The following is a 17435-nucleotide window of genomic DNA, read 5'->3' as shown; positions in this document are numbered from 1 at the left end:
ATCTCACCACGAAACAAAGCCTGCTCTTGATCCCTCTTGAGCTTCCTGCAATTTTTGGACAAGCACCACAAGTTAAAATGAAAGTTTACGCTATAACTATGTTTCTTTTAAAAAGCAAAAGAAACAAAGCCAAACAATTACTATATTTTTCCTTCCCAATAATTAATTTCCCCCGTGTTAAAAATGTTTCTAAGGATCTGCTTGAAGATTTGACAATAAACACCAGTTTTTGGTTTTCATAACCAACAATACTACATTTTTACAATGTCTGCGTATTTAAAAGACTTCTTGTCCTACCCTGGGGGTCTCAGACACGTGAGTAGTCCCATCCCATTCTGTGGAAATAAAAATGGGAATTATGGCTGTTTGAACCAGGCTCCTGGTTCAAACAACTTGCCTGACCATGCTCTAAGCAGCAATTAATGGCAAAGGAATGAAACAATCAGTGGGCTTACAAGCTGTAGAGTGACACGTCATGCCATGAGACCACATGAAGATTGACAGAAAATATGGCAGAGCAACTATAAAATCATCCCTCAGGATGCAAGAGAATGCAGTTATGTTTAAATACAACAGTGAAAGGAAATAAAAAACAGCACTAAAAACGTGTAGCTTTTTATTGGAAAATAGCCAACATTGACTTTTGCATGTCCTCCTAGACGTCCTTCAGCCATTGTTTACTTTGGGAAAAAAAGGTAAATTATTAAAGAAATAAGGTTTAAACTGACCTATTTATTGCAAAAATTGTAGTTTCTCACCATCAAAACACCACAGCCACTGAACTTAAAGAATTGCAACAGGACAGACTTTTGCCTTAAGCAGATTGCATAGATTGGACTATTGCAGCCTGATGCATAGAGCAGATCCTTCCTTCTCCACTTGGGTTGTAATGAAAACAATCTGTAGATCTGAAAAAACAGTCAGGGCTTCCCTTTTGGTATTTTCAAAACCTGGATTATCTCCCTTCACATTTTAGTTTGCTCACCATCACCAAGACAACATGCAAAGATCTAAAAATCCTATTATCAAAGTTCTCTTTACAAGCCAAAATATCTGGCCAATTGGTCTGGACTCTGAAATCAAGAAAAATAGCCATGATGTGTTCAGCAGGCATTGTTGACCATAATTTAATGTTCAGTTCTTTTTGGGGGAATCGCGTTTGTACTCCAGTCACAGATGCTGATGATTGCATTGCATCAGAAATAGACATCACAGGCTCGAGTCTCCCACCTTTGCTATAGCATTTTCACAGCTTTTGTGAGACAATCTAGTAGTTGATAATAGCTGTACTTAATGTCATATTCCATGTCATACCAATAATTCACTGAGGAGACAAGAAAAGAGAAATACATTTTAAGGCTAGAATGTAACGATTTACAAAAATCACTTCCTCAAACCTTGCAAAACTTGCACAAGAATAATACCTTGCACCATCCCCACCCCTCCACATGTACCCAATGAGCACTGATCAAAATTCTGGAATTCACTTGGGGAGAGAAGAAAAATAAGAGCTAGAGAGATTACGACAAATCCTACAAAGAAAACGATGACAAGACTTTTGGTAAGTGCAGGGGAACAGTAACACAAACACAACCTTATTAGCAAGGTAAAGATTAGGTCAGAAGAGATTTCAGCTCATAAGAAAACAGAGTGTCTTCCATGTTGTGTCAACAAACTATGAATTATAAGCAAAACAGGCTGAAAGGGGCAGCCCCCATGGGATCTGTCAAGATTGCAGAGAGGCAGATAACCTTAAAGGAACTTTTGCTTCCACTGGTGCTTTGCTGTGGGATATCTACCTGCACACCCACCACAGTTCCAAAATGTATCTACAAATACTGTCTACTTTACCTGCAATACAGCCATGTGATTGCTGAACATGATGGAACCAGAGAGAAGGTAGATATAACATCTCACCAGCTTTCACTGTACACTTCAAAGGCTTTGCCTGAGCATACTCTGGATACAGTTCCAGATCAGGGTTCAAGGGGTCCAGAGGGATCCAGGGCACCTAAAGGCAAAAGAGCGTGTGTATATGGTACTGACCCTGGAAAAAATTCCAGCAAGCTTCCAGAAAAACAACTGATAATCAGACTCACTAGGTTACAAAACATGTACTTTGTCTAGAAAAACATGTACAGCTACACAGCTTTCCACATGCAATTGGGAATAGGTCAAGGATGCAAAGATGTTCCTCCTTTGGTGATGAATTTCTATTTAGATAAAAGGCAATAAATATCATCCATAAAACTGCAGTCTTGTGGCATACTTTCAAAACTCCTCCAGCCCCTTAAGTTTCTTGTTCTCCCTACATTCAGTACTTGAATGCTTTATCTGCAGCACTCTTTTTAGAAATTCCTTTCTTCTTCTTAGGCTCTTTGGTGTAATTTTTACTCCCAGCAGCTGAAACATCCCTCCTTTCTGGGAAGTCCCTCACGCCTGCATTAATTCTTTCTCTGCCCTACAGAATTGTAAACTTCAGCATTCCAACCTTTCTGAATTACAGGAATGAGATTCCATGGGCACCACTCTGGAAACACAGAACAAGCCCCAGTTCAAGTTCTGTTGTAACATTACTCACATTTTCCAGAGGCAAAAGGCAAAGGATTAAGATTCTACTGAGATTTGTAAAGTGCTTCCGGATCTAAACATTTTAATCAAATAAATATTGCTACTACTAAGAAAATACAACTAATTAATTTAGACAGATATGTTCTATTGCACTGAGTGATACTACTGTGGACCTGAGTAGAGGGCCAAAAGAAAGTGAATGTAGAGGGGTCTATTTCAGGTATAATGAAATCAATTTCTTTATTGTCAATGTATTCAAAAGTTCTTTAGTGGATCTATCAGAGTCTGGTGCAATGCAACACTTAATTATATTAATCGTTTCGGGTGTGCAGTAAAATATTTTTCTGGAAGCTGGGTATCCTTTGCAAATAGTAAAATACAAGTGAAATATCTGGACATTCTCTTTCCAATAATGCAGGATTTCTAAATATCAATCAATATGCCGAGTTTGAGGGCTCAGCAATGTCCCAAACTCTCCCTACTCTATTAACTGCATTCTCTATAGAGCTTTTACCTTCTCTGCAGTAGTCTCATCCACAATTTCAAATGAACCATCTTCTGATACATGGTAGGTTGCTGGCTGATAGAGCTCTGGAACCAGAGAAAGAATTAAATGACAATTCAGAGAACCTAACAGCAGTGCATGTCACACTTTCATCAAGAAAAATTAGGACAAAACCACTTTCAACTTTCACTATCCTTCTCTTTTTCCATTTCCAATTTTATCCAGTTTTAAATATAGTTTTTTTGCAGTCAGTCTGAATAATACTGATTCTCCTCCAAGTCCATTTGTATCCCAGTCCTATTTTGTCCCAGTAACTCTTTTCTTTCCTTTTCAGAAGGCATAAATGCACCCCTGACTTACACATCATTCTACAGTTGGCTGTTTCATCTTAGGTCAGTCTACCAAAGAAGCACTCACAAGAGTTATTAGTGACTCGTGGCCAGTCTTTCATTTCTAATTTTAATTGACAGGGCTCATCAATTGCTTCAGATACTGCTGGTTGCTTTTCTTTCATTGCTTCAACACATGTGATTTTCTAAGCCCTCCCTTGAGACAGTTTCTCTCCATTACTTAACCGAATGCTCAAAAAGATGGAATTCTCTTTTTACTACACACCATGAAATGTAAGCATTATCTCTGTTCTTTGCTTTAACAATAACTTGTTTTACAAAGTAGGACTCCTATAACACACATATATTTCATACATTCACATACATAAAACACCACCTGTCCAAGAAAGGCTGAGATGGGGTTGTTCAGCCTGGAGAAGACAGGGGGCTAAGGAAACCTCACTGTGGCCTTCCAGTATCTAAAAAGTGCTTATAAGAAAGACAGAGAAGGACTTTTTACCAAGACCAGGACAAGGGTTAATGGTATCAAACTGAGACAGGGTAGATTTAGATTATATATAAGGAAGAATTTTTTAACAATGAGGATCATGAGGCACTGGAACAGGTTGCCCAGAGAAGTTGTGGGTGCCCTGTCCCTGGAAGTATTCAAGGTCAGGCTGGATGGAGCTTTGAGTAATTTGGTCTGTTGAGTGACAGGAGCATTGACTCAATGATCTTCAAGGTCCGTTCCAATCCAAACCATTCTATGATTCTATGGCATCAAGGTTGTAAACAAAATAAAAACAGTATAAATAAAATATTGTACCAGCACACATCTAGCCAAAACTATATTTCCATCATAGAGCACTCTGCATTCACTTAGTCTGATGGTTTGAAAGCCAAGGAATGGGCCAATTAAGTCTTACGAGGCATAAAGTTAAGCTGTCCATCTTTTAGATGACACTGCAACAGTAACTACTGCTGTGCACATAGGAAAGCCACATAAAGACACAGAAATCAGGCAGTGTGAGGCAACACTGCCATAAGAATCTCTTTCTTCATTTCTCAGTTTTCAGAAATTCAGTTAGTAGCTTGAATATTTCATTAAAATACAAGTCATATTTTAGTTTCCTGGCTTTTTTTTCCTAGAGAAAAGCAGGTAGGCAGAATCCAAACCTGTAAAAAAATCAAAGATGACATGCTACAACACTGCCAATATACTTAAACAATTTAAACATTCTGAAGCTGAAGAGACTGCCACGAGTATCACAAAATCAATTGGGTTGGCAAAGACATCAAGAAATGAGATCCGAGATCATCAAGTCCGAGCTATGACTGAACACCCCCTTGTCAACTAAACCATGGCACTAAGTGCCACATCCAGTCTTTCCTAAATCACCTCCCTCCAGACACATGATTTCACCACTCCCCTGGGCAGTCCATTTCAATATCTAATCACATTTATGTGGACAAATTCCTCCCAATGTCAAATCTAAACCTCCCCTGGGCACAGCTTGAGACCATTACCTCTCCTTCTGTCACTGGTTGCCTGGCAAACGATCCTGACCCCCATCTGGGTACAACCTCCTTTCCAGGAGTTCTAGAGAGTCAAAACCTCCCCCCTTTCTCCAGGCTTTTCTCCAGAGTAAAAAAAAAACCATGCTCCCTCAGCTGCTCCTCATAGGAGTTACCCTCTGGAACCTTCACCAGCTTTAACACCCTTCTCTGGCCTTGCTTCAGTGTCTAAATGTCCTGCCTGAACTGAGCGGCCCAGAACTGGACACAGGACTCAAGATGTGAACCAGTGAGCTCATTACTTTACTGGACTGGAAAACCTGGCTTCAGAATAACACTTGTATTACAAACTACCTGCAGCATGAAGTAGGAGAGATTTCTGTCCACACTTGAAAGCATAAAACTGCATAAACATCAAAATGTTACCACTGCTTCCTTTTTTCACATCTTTCAGTGTTTTAGTCTGTCCTCCTTCCAGCCTTCAGACACATTGCACAGCAAAATGATGTACCATATGGGATGAAGGGACGGTCACTTGGTGGATGCAGCAGAAAATATTTCTCTCCAGATACTACACAGTACAAGTTCTCATAATGATCTTTATGTACTAGGATTGAGAAAAAAAAGAGAAATGGGGAGAATGACAGAATATCATAGCTATTTCCTTCTCTGCAGCAGAAACTACAGTGAACTGAAAGTTAACAACTTTCCCTATTACTATCAGAGTGCTTCTTCCTCTTGCAGCCAGTGGAAAGTCACAACATCATGTTATATGATGCCAAATGCATTCAATGAAGCAAATTGTCAGTGCTTTGTCTGACAAAATGTCAGGTAGATGCATCCAGAGATACTGCAGCAGGAGGCTGCAGAAGGGCAGAATAAAGAATGCAAAAAAAGGCATGTTAAAATAGAACTGCCCTGTCAGAAAAACCACACCATTCTCCTGAGCTACTAACTCAAAACAAGCCAGCTTAAATTTGTGCTGAAATCACCAGAAGATTTACACTGCCATAGGATACGTACAAGATGTCACAGCAGCTGACTCCCCAAGCCAGAAATTTACAGCATCAGGCTTCTTCCCTGTATAGTTAGAGAAAAGAAATATGATGACAACAACAAATCATCCTTTTTTTTTAATTCTGTCCTATAATTTCCTTCATAACTATGACAGATTTCATGGCAAATAGCACTCTGTGAACAACAGCAACCTCCTTCTACACTGTGAACACTAAGCCAAAACATAACTCTAGATCAAAGAAAAGCCACTCAATGTAAAGTGTTACACAACCTCTTTTCAGCTGTGAGGGTCCCATTACACAACAGAGATACTGACTTCAGAGTAATCCAACCCCAAAACTTGGATTACTCTATTAGGTATTTTACTACTTCTCTTCCTAAGAGGATAAAACCAAACTGAGCTGTGGCATTCAGAAGGAGAACAAGTATTCACCATGTAGTGAATTGTTTTAAATGTGTTGTGATTGTTTTAAAGCCCCATGCAAAATATTTACTGAATATGAGAGAAAATGAGGGTTTACCCAGTGCTTCACTCATCCATGGTATGTCAGGCTGCACATCACAGACAAGTTCAGGGAACTCCTCAGTGAGGTTTGAACACTGCTTCTGCACATAGAATACGTTGGGAGAGGTCACTTTCTTCTCCACAATGTCCAAAAAGTCCATGAAAGGCATTTGGCGCTCCTCTGGCATAACAAAACGGTCCTGAAACACTGCATCTGCATAACCATTTGGTGTCACTGCCACACTCACCACCTTGGGACCTACCACCTCCCTGCAAAACAAAACAAAGGTTTATACCCAGGCCTGCAATTAGCTCTTGTATTACATACTGGTTACTTTAAAAACATGCTGCAGGGGCAGCAAAAATAAGATGCCTGTCATTCCATGGATGGGTGTCTCTAGATCAGATTTTCTGCTATGTGGTAAGGACTCCAGCATTCTGCTTCAACTGCTCCCTGCAGTCAAGGCAACTCTAGTTTCTTTCTCCTCTCTGAATTCTCTCCTAACAGGACAGTTCACAAGGGATCTCCCTTTTCCTCCACACACTGGTCCTCTTTAGCCACTTCTTTTCACCAGTCATGGCAGAGCTTGATATTGTAGCCATTAAACTCAGCCAAATCCACGTGTTCACAAGTTCAAAAGCATGTGAGCAGGGAGAAGGGGTGGACAGAAACTGATAGATACACACCCCATGAGGCTAGCAGTCCTTAGTTCCATGAGATATTTACCTTAAAACCCCACAGAATTTGACTCACAGATACTAGGTCTAACCACAAATCCTCTCTTAAAAGAGGACCTTTTGTTAAAATTTCAGTCGTTGTTAAAATGCTCATCCTTTAGTTTTTGAAGAAAACAAGGTGTGCTCAGTCACAAACAAGTCAGTCTGTTCTTAGAGCTTTACAGCTCCACTCCAGCTGTGTGGGTTTCAACAGCCTGAGTCTGTTGGTTGCACACAGCCACAACACCCACCCTCCTGGCTGCATCGGAACGGGGAGGGCAGTGTGTGTGCAAGGAAGACACACCTGACCTTGGGAAGACTGAGCACCTTCAGCCAGAAACAGGAAGGAATCTGGGCTAAACTTACAAATAAAAGCAAAGATTAACCAAGGGGTTTTTGGTGAGGTCACCAAAACTGAACACCAGTCCAACTCCACAGCTCGCTCATACCTGAGGTACGCTGAGGTCCATTTCTTCAGAGCCGGCCAGTGGCTGATGGCGTTGCGGATTACGCAGGGTTTATTCGGACTCACCCACTCTCGATAGAACTCCAGCGGGGACGGAGGCCTATCAAGATAGGGCACGGACTCCGGGCAGCCCAGCTCTGTGCAGGCAAACAATAAACAGTGTTACTCAGCATCCCGGGACAAGCGTCTCCTGCCAGCACACGGGCTTCACACGCCTCACCACGCTGACACCAAGCAGCGCTTTCCACGGATCCAGAATCCCTCTGCTAAAGCCCAGAGAGTGTCAGGGCGCTTCCAGAGCCAGATGGAAACCTCAGGCCAGCGCCTGAGGAATAAGGGCCAAAGGGCCTGCGCCATAGAAAGTGCACCTCCCACACAAAGGTGATACCACGGGATGATTTTTTGGAAGCTGGAATAGTGCTTTGTTTTGCTACTTTATACAGAGAAACAACCATTAAAGGACCGTTTTCTCGAGTTTCTCTCTCATCTTGCGGGGGCCTTTCTGCTTCACCTTGACCTCGGAACCACCACATGCCGGCAGCACAGTGGGTGCCGCTGATGGCCCCACGCAGCCGCCGCCCGCCGAGGCGGCAGCACCGGCCGGGCCGGGCCCCGTGGCGGCGGCGGGGCCGGCCCAGCACCACTGCCCGCCCCGGGCGGGGTCACCGCGGCCTCCCCCGCCCCGCTCCGGCGCTCACCGCGGGCCTCCCGCGGGAAGGCGGCCAGGCAGCCCCTCACGGCCCGCAGCGCCGCGCCCTCCGCCATGCACGGCCCAGCCCCGCAGCCGCCTGCCCCGCCCGCTCCCGCCCCCTCCCCGCCCCTTCCCCCGGAAAACGAACCGCGGGCGCAGCGCCCCAGTGAGTCGCGCAGCTCAGTAGCAAATGGTCACGTTTTTATTGAAACAGTTTAAGACACGAAGTACAAATGGATACAGAGTTAAAAACAGCTCCCGGGGGAGCCTCACAGTGCAAAAAAAAAAAAAAAAAAAAAAAAAACAAACAAAAAAGAAAAGAAAAAAAACTACAACAACAAAAAAAAAAAAAAAACAACCAACAAAAGGAATTTTAATTCTTTCCCCAAATAATAATTAAAAAAAGGACAAAGTATTATTTTGCCTAAAGCCGAAAGTATAAAAACGCGCATTTATAAATAAAGCAGGAAGGGTTTTTTGTTTGCGTTTCACAGGAGTGAAGGAAGGAAAAGGGCAGTGCAGGAGGGGGACGGGGTGAGGAGGCGCCTGCCCTGCCCTGCCCTGCCCGAGGCGCAGCAGGACGCGCGGGGCGCACATGGCTTGTTCCGTGTGACACGAGCACAGCCCCGGCCGCCCCGCGCCCTGAAACACGGGACACGCCGGACCTTACCCAGAGAAGGAACCACTTGCTCTCTCGGCGGGCTGCTAGAAGACCTGTCTACCATTTCAATGAGGTTTTTGTCATTTAGTGTCCTGGATGCTACACATCCAACGGGCTGGGGGAAGACACTGTATACATGCATGAGTTTACCAAGGGTGTTTAAATACCTGCATTTCTTTCTTTTTTTTTTTTTTCATTATATATAAGTATATACATATTCGTTCTTCTTAAAAAAATTAAGTTGGTATGTTTCTACTCCCAGAAAGAAACGTCCCAATTCCTCTGAGTCATGATGAAGTCTGCAAAACGGGGAGGCTGGGGAAGGGGCTGCTGTAAGGCCATGCCCCAGTCATCACTTGGGAGATGGCATGGAAAGGAGAGGACAGCCTGAGAGAGGAGGTGGAAGAAAGGGATGCCCATACACACAGCTCCCGAGTGCCGCTGAGGGATGGGGAGGATGAAGGTGTTACCTGCTTGCAGCAGGAAATACAACAGTTGCTGCCCTTTCAGGTTGCAGCCCTTCCTACTGTCCAATTCAAGAGAGCCCTTAAATGAACTGAGGGATTCCACAGGCAAAGCAGTACTATTTGCAAGATGGAAAAGAAACCTAAAACTTCTCATTTTGACCAGGAATGTTGGGTTGAAGAGGGGAAAATATATGCAAAGAGGATAGGTAGATCCAAATTACTTTTTCAGGCTTTATGTTAAACAAATAACTTATCGTAATACAGGTATCTTGCTGTGCCTATGCTAACACCCACCAGTAAAAGGGATCACAAACCATTAAGAGGGATAGACTCAAATTTATTACCTCCTCTGACAAGCCTCTTGACTTCCCAGGCAGTTACCACTCATTATTTCTCTACCTGGCCCAATGGACAGCCTGTAGTGAAACATGTTCACAAGGTGCAAATGCAATGCATTTATGCTCTTTTTGTTCTGTAAACTAGAGGTTTTAGGAATATTTCCTACTGCCAGCAATAGGAAGTTAGCAGGGAACAATTAGTTAGATCAGTCTTAAATTATAAAGAGCAACACTATCCCCTTACCCCTCTCAGCAACAAACTTGTGGCACCAGCATTTACTGGGCTTCTAATCAATTCAAAACATCAAAGCCTCAAACAAGCAGCTCAGGACTTTGCCATTTAAGAAAAAAAAATAGCTGCTTAGAGAACAGTTGCAAGAGAAGAAGCAAGAGGCTCAACAGAACATATTTAAAAACAAACTCCTTCCCATTCATCCTTCAATTACAGACCACCATCTCCAAGTCCTATATCTACTTTCCTGAAGCCTTTTGGTATTGTATCATTCACAGGTATTGGCCAAATGGTGTTCTTCAGACCAAGACCATCTCTACTTCTACTGTTTTCCTGAGTCTCCTACATACACTGTTCTAAATTTATGTTAAACTACACAACCATTCTCCAACTGATCTACTTGCCCAACACTTTTCTTACCATTATTCTGATCAGAAACCTCTGGTTTCCTGTACATAGCCATGACCTATAGCAAAGTCCATTCCAGGAAATAAAACCCACTCTGATCAGCTTAAAAACCAGATTTGCTTCACACAACTTATTTCCAAGGAGCTTTGTTTCATATCTCTATGTCAGCTTTGCTGGTTGTTGCCCTTTACTTTCACGGTCATTTCATTCTCACCACTTGGCTCTTCTGTATCATCTCTGACCTTTTTGTCACTACCTCAATGTTTAAATAATAAAATGATATAAAATTGCACAAGGAAGTAATATAAAGGACCCTCAAACCATTATCAACAGTACCAAAATACACCTGGGTTCAAGGGGCTGCTATTTTTCCTGAGTGTCTTGTGGCCCCAGTACAGCAAGAAATTCCCTGTATACTAGGACATATGTTCACAGTCTGAAAGTGGAGGAACAGGTCACCTCAAAAGCAAGCTTGACCCACACTAACTCCCATCACAGACCCAACACAGCTGTTATCATACATTCCACTCATGGCATCTCCAGCTCACCTTTTCACTGCCAGAAACTTCCTCTCTGGTTTCCAACTTGCCTTCCTTTGCAAAACCTGTCTGTGCAAGAGCAGCTGCCCATGGGACTGAGCACACCAGCTGATTCAGCAGAATACAGTGCAGAGAAGGGACCAGAAAATAACCCCTTTAAAGTTTCAGTATAAGCCCATGGAAAGCAAGGTTAGCAAGGACATCTGAAACATGATTAGGCAGATTTCAATTACAGGCAGAAGGAGCTGGAAAGCTCTCAAAATGTTTCCCATGCTGCCATGTCCTGAAGCACTCAGCAGTGATCAGGCAGCGAACCTGTTTGGGGGGGAGACAGAACTGCAGATTATTCAGCCCTAGAGTACTCAGGAGAAACAGGTTGTCCTATGCCAGTCTGGCCAGACCAGCAGAAAAAAGGCTGCATTGCAGATCTGCAGTCACAGAAAGTCAACAGACCACATTTCCAAGTGCCACAGGGTTTCAGAGAAACAGCAGCCAGGACAGTAAAATGAAAAACCTGCTTCCACCCTGTAACCTCTGCAACCAAGTGATGCAGTCTGGCTGCCTCTGACTTCCACAGATGCTAGCAGTCTCTCTCCCATCAAATTCTTGTTGCTTGCATTAGTTTTATGAACTCGGATTACACTGTGCTGTCTTAAAAATAAATGCAAGACAGACTGGAGATGCAAGAAATGAAAACATTTCGTGTATTTTCCCCTGTTGTTGAAAGGAATGGGAGTAAGGGGGAAGGTGCTGAAGAATTTCATTGGTTTAAAATTGTTTTCCTTAGCTTATATCATTGACCTAAAAAACATCATTGGACAATTTTAAGCCACAACAGACACAAGTTAGCATGGGTTTAGAGAAGCTCCACAGGGCGAGAAGAATATTGCACATACAAATGCAAGAAGAGAAGATTCTGTTTCTCAGACCAGAAATTCCTTAAAAGCAAAGAAGCTAGAGGCAGGAGAAATGGGGGTCATCACACCCCAAAATATCTCATTTGAAGTTCTTAGGAAATAATTTTATGAGGGTATTTGAAATAACTTTACAAAAGGTAAAAGAATCCCAGCTTTCTTGTGATGTAAATGTTCTGTTTTCATGTAAAGGCATGGAGAAAACATTTTCCTATCACAGTGAAATGAACAAATGACACAGATGAGCCATGGCACTGAAGATCTCTCAAACCCATAGTGACACTGTATGAGATGGAAACCATCTTTTCCATGTCACTTCTCCAAAAATAAATCATAACAAAGTCAACATCCAATTCTTAATCATGAAAGCTGGCTGAAATAAATTTTTGTATTGTATCTAAATCCAATTTTTAAAATGTCTGCAGAAAACCCAGTCTGAAGTATTCAAATTCCAGATTAAAAATACCACTGGATGAATTCATAAAGTAATCTCCAAAGCATGGCCCAAGGGATACAGAGCCTTTCTCTTGAGGTGAATGCAAATAAGATACAGTGTGGGGACTATTTTGACACAATAGGAAAGCAGACAGGGTTGTCATAACAACAGCAGGATTACTGCAGGGAACAAAACCAAGGCAGGAAAACCAAGAACAGCAAGAAAATATCTAAGCAGAGAACAGTTCATTAATTGCACAGACACTCCAGCCTGTCTCCCTGTTGGGGATTTATAATACAGAGATTGTTTCTCGCTGGGATATGGCAAAGGGATTGACAGTTTTTTTAAAGGACAAAGGTAACAGCCACAAACGTGGCATAGAGGAACAGTCAAGAGAAATAAATTAATAAATAAACCAATAAAAAGTCTGATTTCTTATTCTCATGAAGTCTGGAGAGGAAGGGATTGGCTTCACATTGACCTTTGCTGTTAGTCAGCAGTTCAGAATTTCTTGGATAAACTGGATTTTCTTTGTATTTTAGGTGTCAAGCATCCTGATCTCCTGGCTATGAAGAAATTTCAAGGCAATTTCTCCAAACTCCTCTTTCAAGACTTTGTTTAGAAGTCTTGGAAGTTGAAGACCATTGGGGAAACAAATATTAAAACTGTGGCCAGCACATTGCTAAGAATTGGAACAAGTCAGTTGTTGGAGCCTGAGGAAATCAATTTATAAATGTATCCCCACCAGCCCTAGACCAGCTGATAGTAGCATTGGTCTGAAGCTCTCTCTGTGGTCCTCTTCTTGCAATTATTTCTGTGTATTCACAAACACCTGAAAGCCACCCCTCAGAGTTTTTTGTCCATGCGTCGTTCCACAGCTTGCAGCAATAGCTCCGAGTACTGTTCCAACAAAGCGAGGGTCTGCTCATCTCCCAAGCTCTTGGGACTCGGTAGGTTGGCACCACATCCCTCATTCAGTGGGCTAGTGTTATCTTGTGGCTTCACCAGTGCCTCCTTGTCTTTTGGAAGCTCTTCTGCATCCTTCAGAGAGTCCAACTCTTTCTTCATGGAGGAGAATGCTTCTGTCAGGAGGCCTGCTATTTTATCTTTGTCAGCAGAAGATTCCGTATCGTTTAGTACCTGAAAACAAAGAGGACGGGAAAACAAGGAATGCATTGGGGTTCAGGTAGAGCACCAAGTAAGCAATTTTAGCCCTTGAGGGAAGTAAAGCCATAAAGACTTGCAGACCAATCAAGTCTACTTTTCTTCAACATTTGAGACTGCCTGTTTAGACATATAGCGGCACATGCATCCAATACTCCCTAGCTGCACAAAATCCAGAGGCATTAGTCCAATAGGACAGAGATGAGAACACATTTTTGGGCAGTGTTCCCCTTATAGTGGGCTTAAGGAGGTACTGTGTTTCCCAGCTGCAGCACAGGGCCACAGTCTCCAGTCCCTCCTGTCTGCCAAATGCAGCTGGTCCCAGGAACAGAGCAAGGTCAGAGAGCTAATGCAAGTGCTGTGGCCAGAGCTGCAGAGGACCATGTGGCAGATGCTCACCATCAAAGTCTCACACTCATTGCAGGAGACCTGACAGATCAGTGCTAAGAAAAGGAACAAAGAGCTGTTATATCGCTCTGCATGTAGCTCTGGTCTAGAGGTGAAAGGGACAAGCAAACAGCTGCATGTTCTCTCACAGCTGGATTCCCATGGTATCCCACATTTGCTAATCCTTTTCCCAGGCATCAAAGACAAAGAACAGATGGGGTAATAAAACTCAAAGCTCCTGTAATATTTCATATCCCTGAAATACTGTATAACCATTAATTAATTCCCTAATACCCCTTTGAAAAAGAGCATACTGTTATCTTCAGTTTGCAGATAGGCTAAACAGACTGAAAACTTAATTGATTTGCTCAGAGTACCATAGCAAATCATTGGAAAATCCAAGAGCTGGAAATCAGAAGCACCTGGTTCAAGTTGAAGGCGCAGTCAAGTGGACAGCCAGACAGCTTGTGTCACTGAACACACAGTCAAGAGAACACCTTGAGGCAGCAAGCACTTACATCTGTGTAAGATGCCTGTGGGCTGAAAAGCCCAGCTGGTGTAGCAGGGTCTGTGTGTGAGGTCACTCAGGCACTCACCCTGCGGTAGAGGTGAAGGGCTCTGCGCATGCTGTCCTGGAGCTCGGACACCACATGCTCACACTGCTCTATGCTGATGCCCGACTCTGCACGGAGGAAAACATAAAAGCACAAGGTAAGGCACAGACACTCTACTATCCACAACCTCGTAGTTTGGAAAGAAAACACACTTTTTAATGCATATCTGAAAGACCATGCACACACAACTTGTCATTCAATATTTAGGGCTAGTTTGAGCAAATTATTAAATAGGCATATTCTGTATGAGCTTTCCTTCATACTAACTAGACATGCTGCTTGCTTCAAACGCCCCTATTTTTCCAGTCTTCAGACTCTCCAAAGTCAGCAATGTTTTTCCTCAAGCTGCACATTTTTGTTACAGTCACAGATAGTCACAGATTACCCATGTGATTTCCAATTGCAATTAAAGCCATGTTTGTATGGGGACTTCCAGGAGCATGAGGGCCTGATCCAAGGAGCCTCTAATTTAGCTTCTACCTAGTTAGAAATCTACAAGCTTCCCCTCATGTATCCTTCTGCACAGAGTATTAAAAGCACAGAGCATTATGGATTATACTGAATTATTGCAACATTCTCTAGTGAAGACTGAGTTCCAAAGGAGCTGTGACAAGCAAACTCAGAACAGAATTGCATTGCCGAGCAACACATGACATACACTGGGGATAGACCATAATCCAAATCTAAAAAATAAAAGCAAGCAACTGAAGGACAGCATTTCCTGCCTGTCCCCACCAGATATTATCTCCAAAACATGAGCTGAAGGCCTGCAATCTTCTTACAATAAACACTTTCATGAGTTAGACATAAAACATGAACAAAGACATAGACACACAAACACAGTCTTCAATTTGCAAAGGCCTGGACAAAGGACATTCAACTTTCTTTAGTTACCCAAGCCCAAAATTTTGTCACATGAGCACTGTAATTTCTGCAATTCTAAGAACACCATCTTTGAACAGACTGGAGAGGACCTAAGCTAATTTTTTTAATACATCTAGATGATGCATAAACAACTACAGCTAGAAAAACATCTACTTATACATAAACAAAAACATCCACAAAGAACAAAGGAGCAAGAACAAATCCTTCCATCTGCATCCTTTGATCCTAAATCACCCGTGGAGTCTGAGGACAGTGGGCTTCAGTGCAATCCAAGATTCTTGATTTCTGCCCCCCTCCTTATGTTTGAAACCCAGCTGTTTCTTCTCATTTCTCTTTTCCGAATTTCTCCTCTGATCATTGTTTTTATGCTGGTCTCCAGCTCTGGGAGGCTCCAGTCAGGAGAAAGATCACAAAACCTAATATAAATGCTTAAGTAACAGGCATTTTCTGCCTCTTGGGTGTGCAGAGCAGAGCTCTTCAGAAACCAGCAGAGAATATTAAACACAGCAACAGTATCAAGCACATCTACAGCATCTTAACTGTAGCTGTCAAAACGCTTTAATAAGTACAATGAAGTCTCTTTATTTGCAGCTGTCATACAAGCAGGAAGTGGAAGGACAGAAAAATTAAGTGGAAATCCAAAGTAGCAGTGCAAGTCAGAAGCAGAACAAGTCTCTATCAACAAGTCTCTATCAACTTTAGTTTACATCTAAACTGCCACATTGTGATTCCCAGAAGCCACAGTAAGTTGTTCACAGCAATAGCCAACTTGGATCTAAACAGCTTTTCCAGCATCTACCACTAAAAATCTGGGAAATGTGGTCTGCAAGAAGCTTAAGGTTGACAGCTGCCTGCTGAGAAAAAAAAAAAAAAGAAAACAAAAACACTGCAATTCACAGTGCTGTATCATTCTAACTCACTAAAGGATGCTGTTAAACATGTTAAATATTCTGTCAGGGTGTGTTATGTCTTGGGAGTTGTTAAAAAAATAAAATCAATACTGAAAATCTCTATCTGTGCTACCTGTGTTAATTCTGCAAACTGACCAAAAGCCATTTGCTATGTAGTCTGATTCACAAATCTAGAAAAGAAAACTCAGCCTAAAGAGCACAGACAACAACAATTCTGCAGTAGAATGTGATTCCACAGCTTCAGGCTGCATCTGGTGCTAGAAGAAACCTCACCCCTGTAGGGGGAGGGTCTGAAAATTTCAGTTGCACTCACTATTCTTCAGAGCAGCAACAGTATGATAACTGCAGGTCCTTTGACAAAATATCACATTTCCTGTTTTACCTAACAGTGCTTCAATCTTAAGGTGTTTGATCTCTCTAGAAATGCAAAAAGAAAAACAAACAGTGCATCGGAACCAGATTAAACCTTCTGCAATGTTTTGGTGCAGAAATATTGTCCTTAACCATATTGTGCTGTACCATTCCAATGAATGGTGCAACAGCCTGGCACCACAGAAGGTAATTGATCACAGGATTACAGAGCTATCCCTTCTCAGATATGAGTAAGAACAACATAACAAAAGGGATAAAAGCTGTATAGTCCCTTAAGGTACAAGCTATCAGTGCAGTGGTTAGCATTCAGCTTTCTAATGCACAACTCAGAAAGGTGTATTTCCTTTCTGATTGTGACACAAAAGAAAAACCTCAGGAGATGATGTGGAACTAAGCAGTGCCACAAACTCTGCCACTGGAGGTTTTCCTGCCTTAGAGGACAGGATTTCTGCTTCAATTTGAACTTATCTGCTAGTTTTCATTTAATTGAATTACCTTAAACTAAGATCCGTAACAGATATTAGAGCTGTTTTCAGCAGGTGAAAGTTTTTTATCTTGTACCTTTTTCTCCAAACTAGAGATAATCCAAAACTTAATGCACTTTTTTTATGTTCAAACCCTGCACATACTCAGTTTGAAGCCATGTCCTCAAAGCAGAGTGATAACAGCACAAAGACCTGCTTGCTCTCACAGGTAGCTACAGCAAGGAGCTCACTTTCATGAACTTTATCTCATAGGAGAAAATTGTATGCAAACCCTTCTGGACCCTGCACACTTGCATATTAACAAAG

The 17435-nt window shown here is 42.3% G+C and overlaps 2 protein-coding genes across 8 annotated transcripts in view; both read right to left on the bottom strand.

Annotated features, from left to right (window-relative positions):
- Nucleotides 1–599: 599 nt before the first annotated feature.
- On the bottom strand, nucleotides 600–8400 carry JMJD7 (jumonji domain containing 7). Of its 2 annotated transcripts, none has more exons than XM_063159082.1 (8): nucleotides 8324–8400; nucleotides 7609–7762; nucleotides 6459–6712; nucleotides 5944–6000; nucleotides 5432–5527; nucleotides 3086–3162; nucleotides 1852–2011; nucleotides 600–1324 (listed from the first exon to the last, which is right to left on the bottom strand). In XM_063159082.1, the coding sequence occupies exons 1-8, from the start codon at nucleotides 8388–8390 to the stop codon at nucleotides 1236–1238; spliced, it is 954 nt and encodes a 317-aa protein (XP_063015152.1). In that variant the 5' UTR covers nucleotides 8391–8400; the 3' UTR covers nucleotides 600–1235. The 2 variants fall into 2 exon arrangements, with proteins under 2 accessions (XP_063015152.1, XP_063015151.1); XM_063159081.1 differs by lacking the exon at nucleotides 8324–8400 and adding an exon at nucleotides 8089–8167.
- A 96-nt stretch (nucleotides 8401–8496) lies between these two features.
- The window catches only part of MAPKBP1 (mitogen-activated protein kinase binding protein 1), a 99535-nt gene continuing 90596 nt past the window's right edge, over nucleotides 8497–17435 (bottom strand). For all 6 annotated transcript variants that reach the window (XM_063159070.1, XM_063159073.1, XM_063159076.1 and 3 more), the window contains 2 exons: nucleotides 14459–14544; nucleotides 8497–13451 (listed from right to left, as the gene is read on the bottom strand). In XM_063159070.1, coding sequence (XP_063015140.1) covers nucleotides 13158–13451; nucleotides 14459–14544 — 380 coding nt within the window. In that variant the 3' untranslated portion in view covers nucleotides 8497–13157. The remainder of the gene's footprint in view (nucleotides 13452–14458; nucleotides 14545–17435) is intronic.

This window comes from Melospiza melodia, chromosome 6, assembly GCF_035770615.1.
Source record: "Melospiza melodia melodia isolate bMelMel2 chromosome 6, bMelMel2.pri, whole genome shotgun sequence".
Classification (NCBI taxonomy): Eukaryota; Metazoa; Chordata; class Aves; order Passeriformes; family Passerellidae; genus Melospiza; species Melospiza melodia.
The sequence above is the reverse complement of the archived record's forward strand: the minus strand, read 5'-3'. Positions and strand labels throughout refer to the sequence as shown.

Bases quoted from the DNA above. Each gene is read 5' to 3' on its own strand.
- JMJD7 (XM_063159081.1), bottom strand. From the start codon at position 8,158: ATGTGGTGGTTCCGAGGTCAAGGTGAAGCAGAAAGGCCCCCGCAAGAT. The intron at 7,763-8,088 runs GTCCTTTAATGG...TTGCCTGCACAG, and splicing joins GAGAGAAACTCGAGAAAACG to AGCTGGGCTGCCCGGAGTCC. The intron at 5,528-5,943 runs GTACGTATCCTA...TCTCAATCCTAG, and splicing joins GTCAGCTGCTGTGACATCTT to TACATAAAGATCATTATGAG.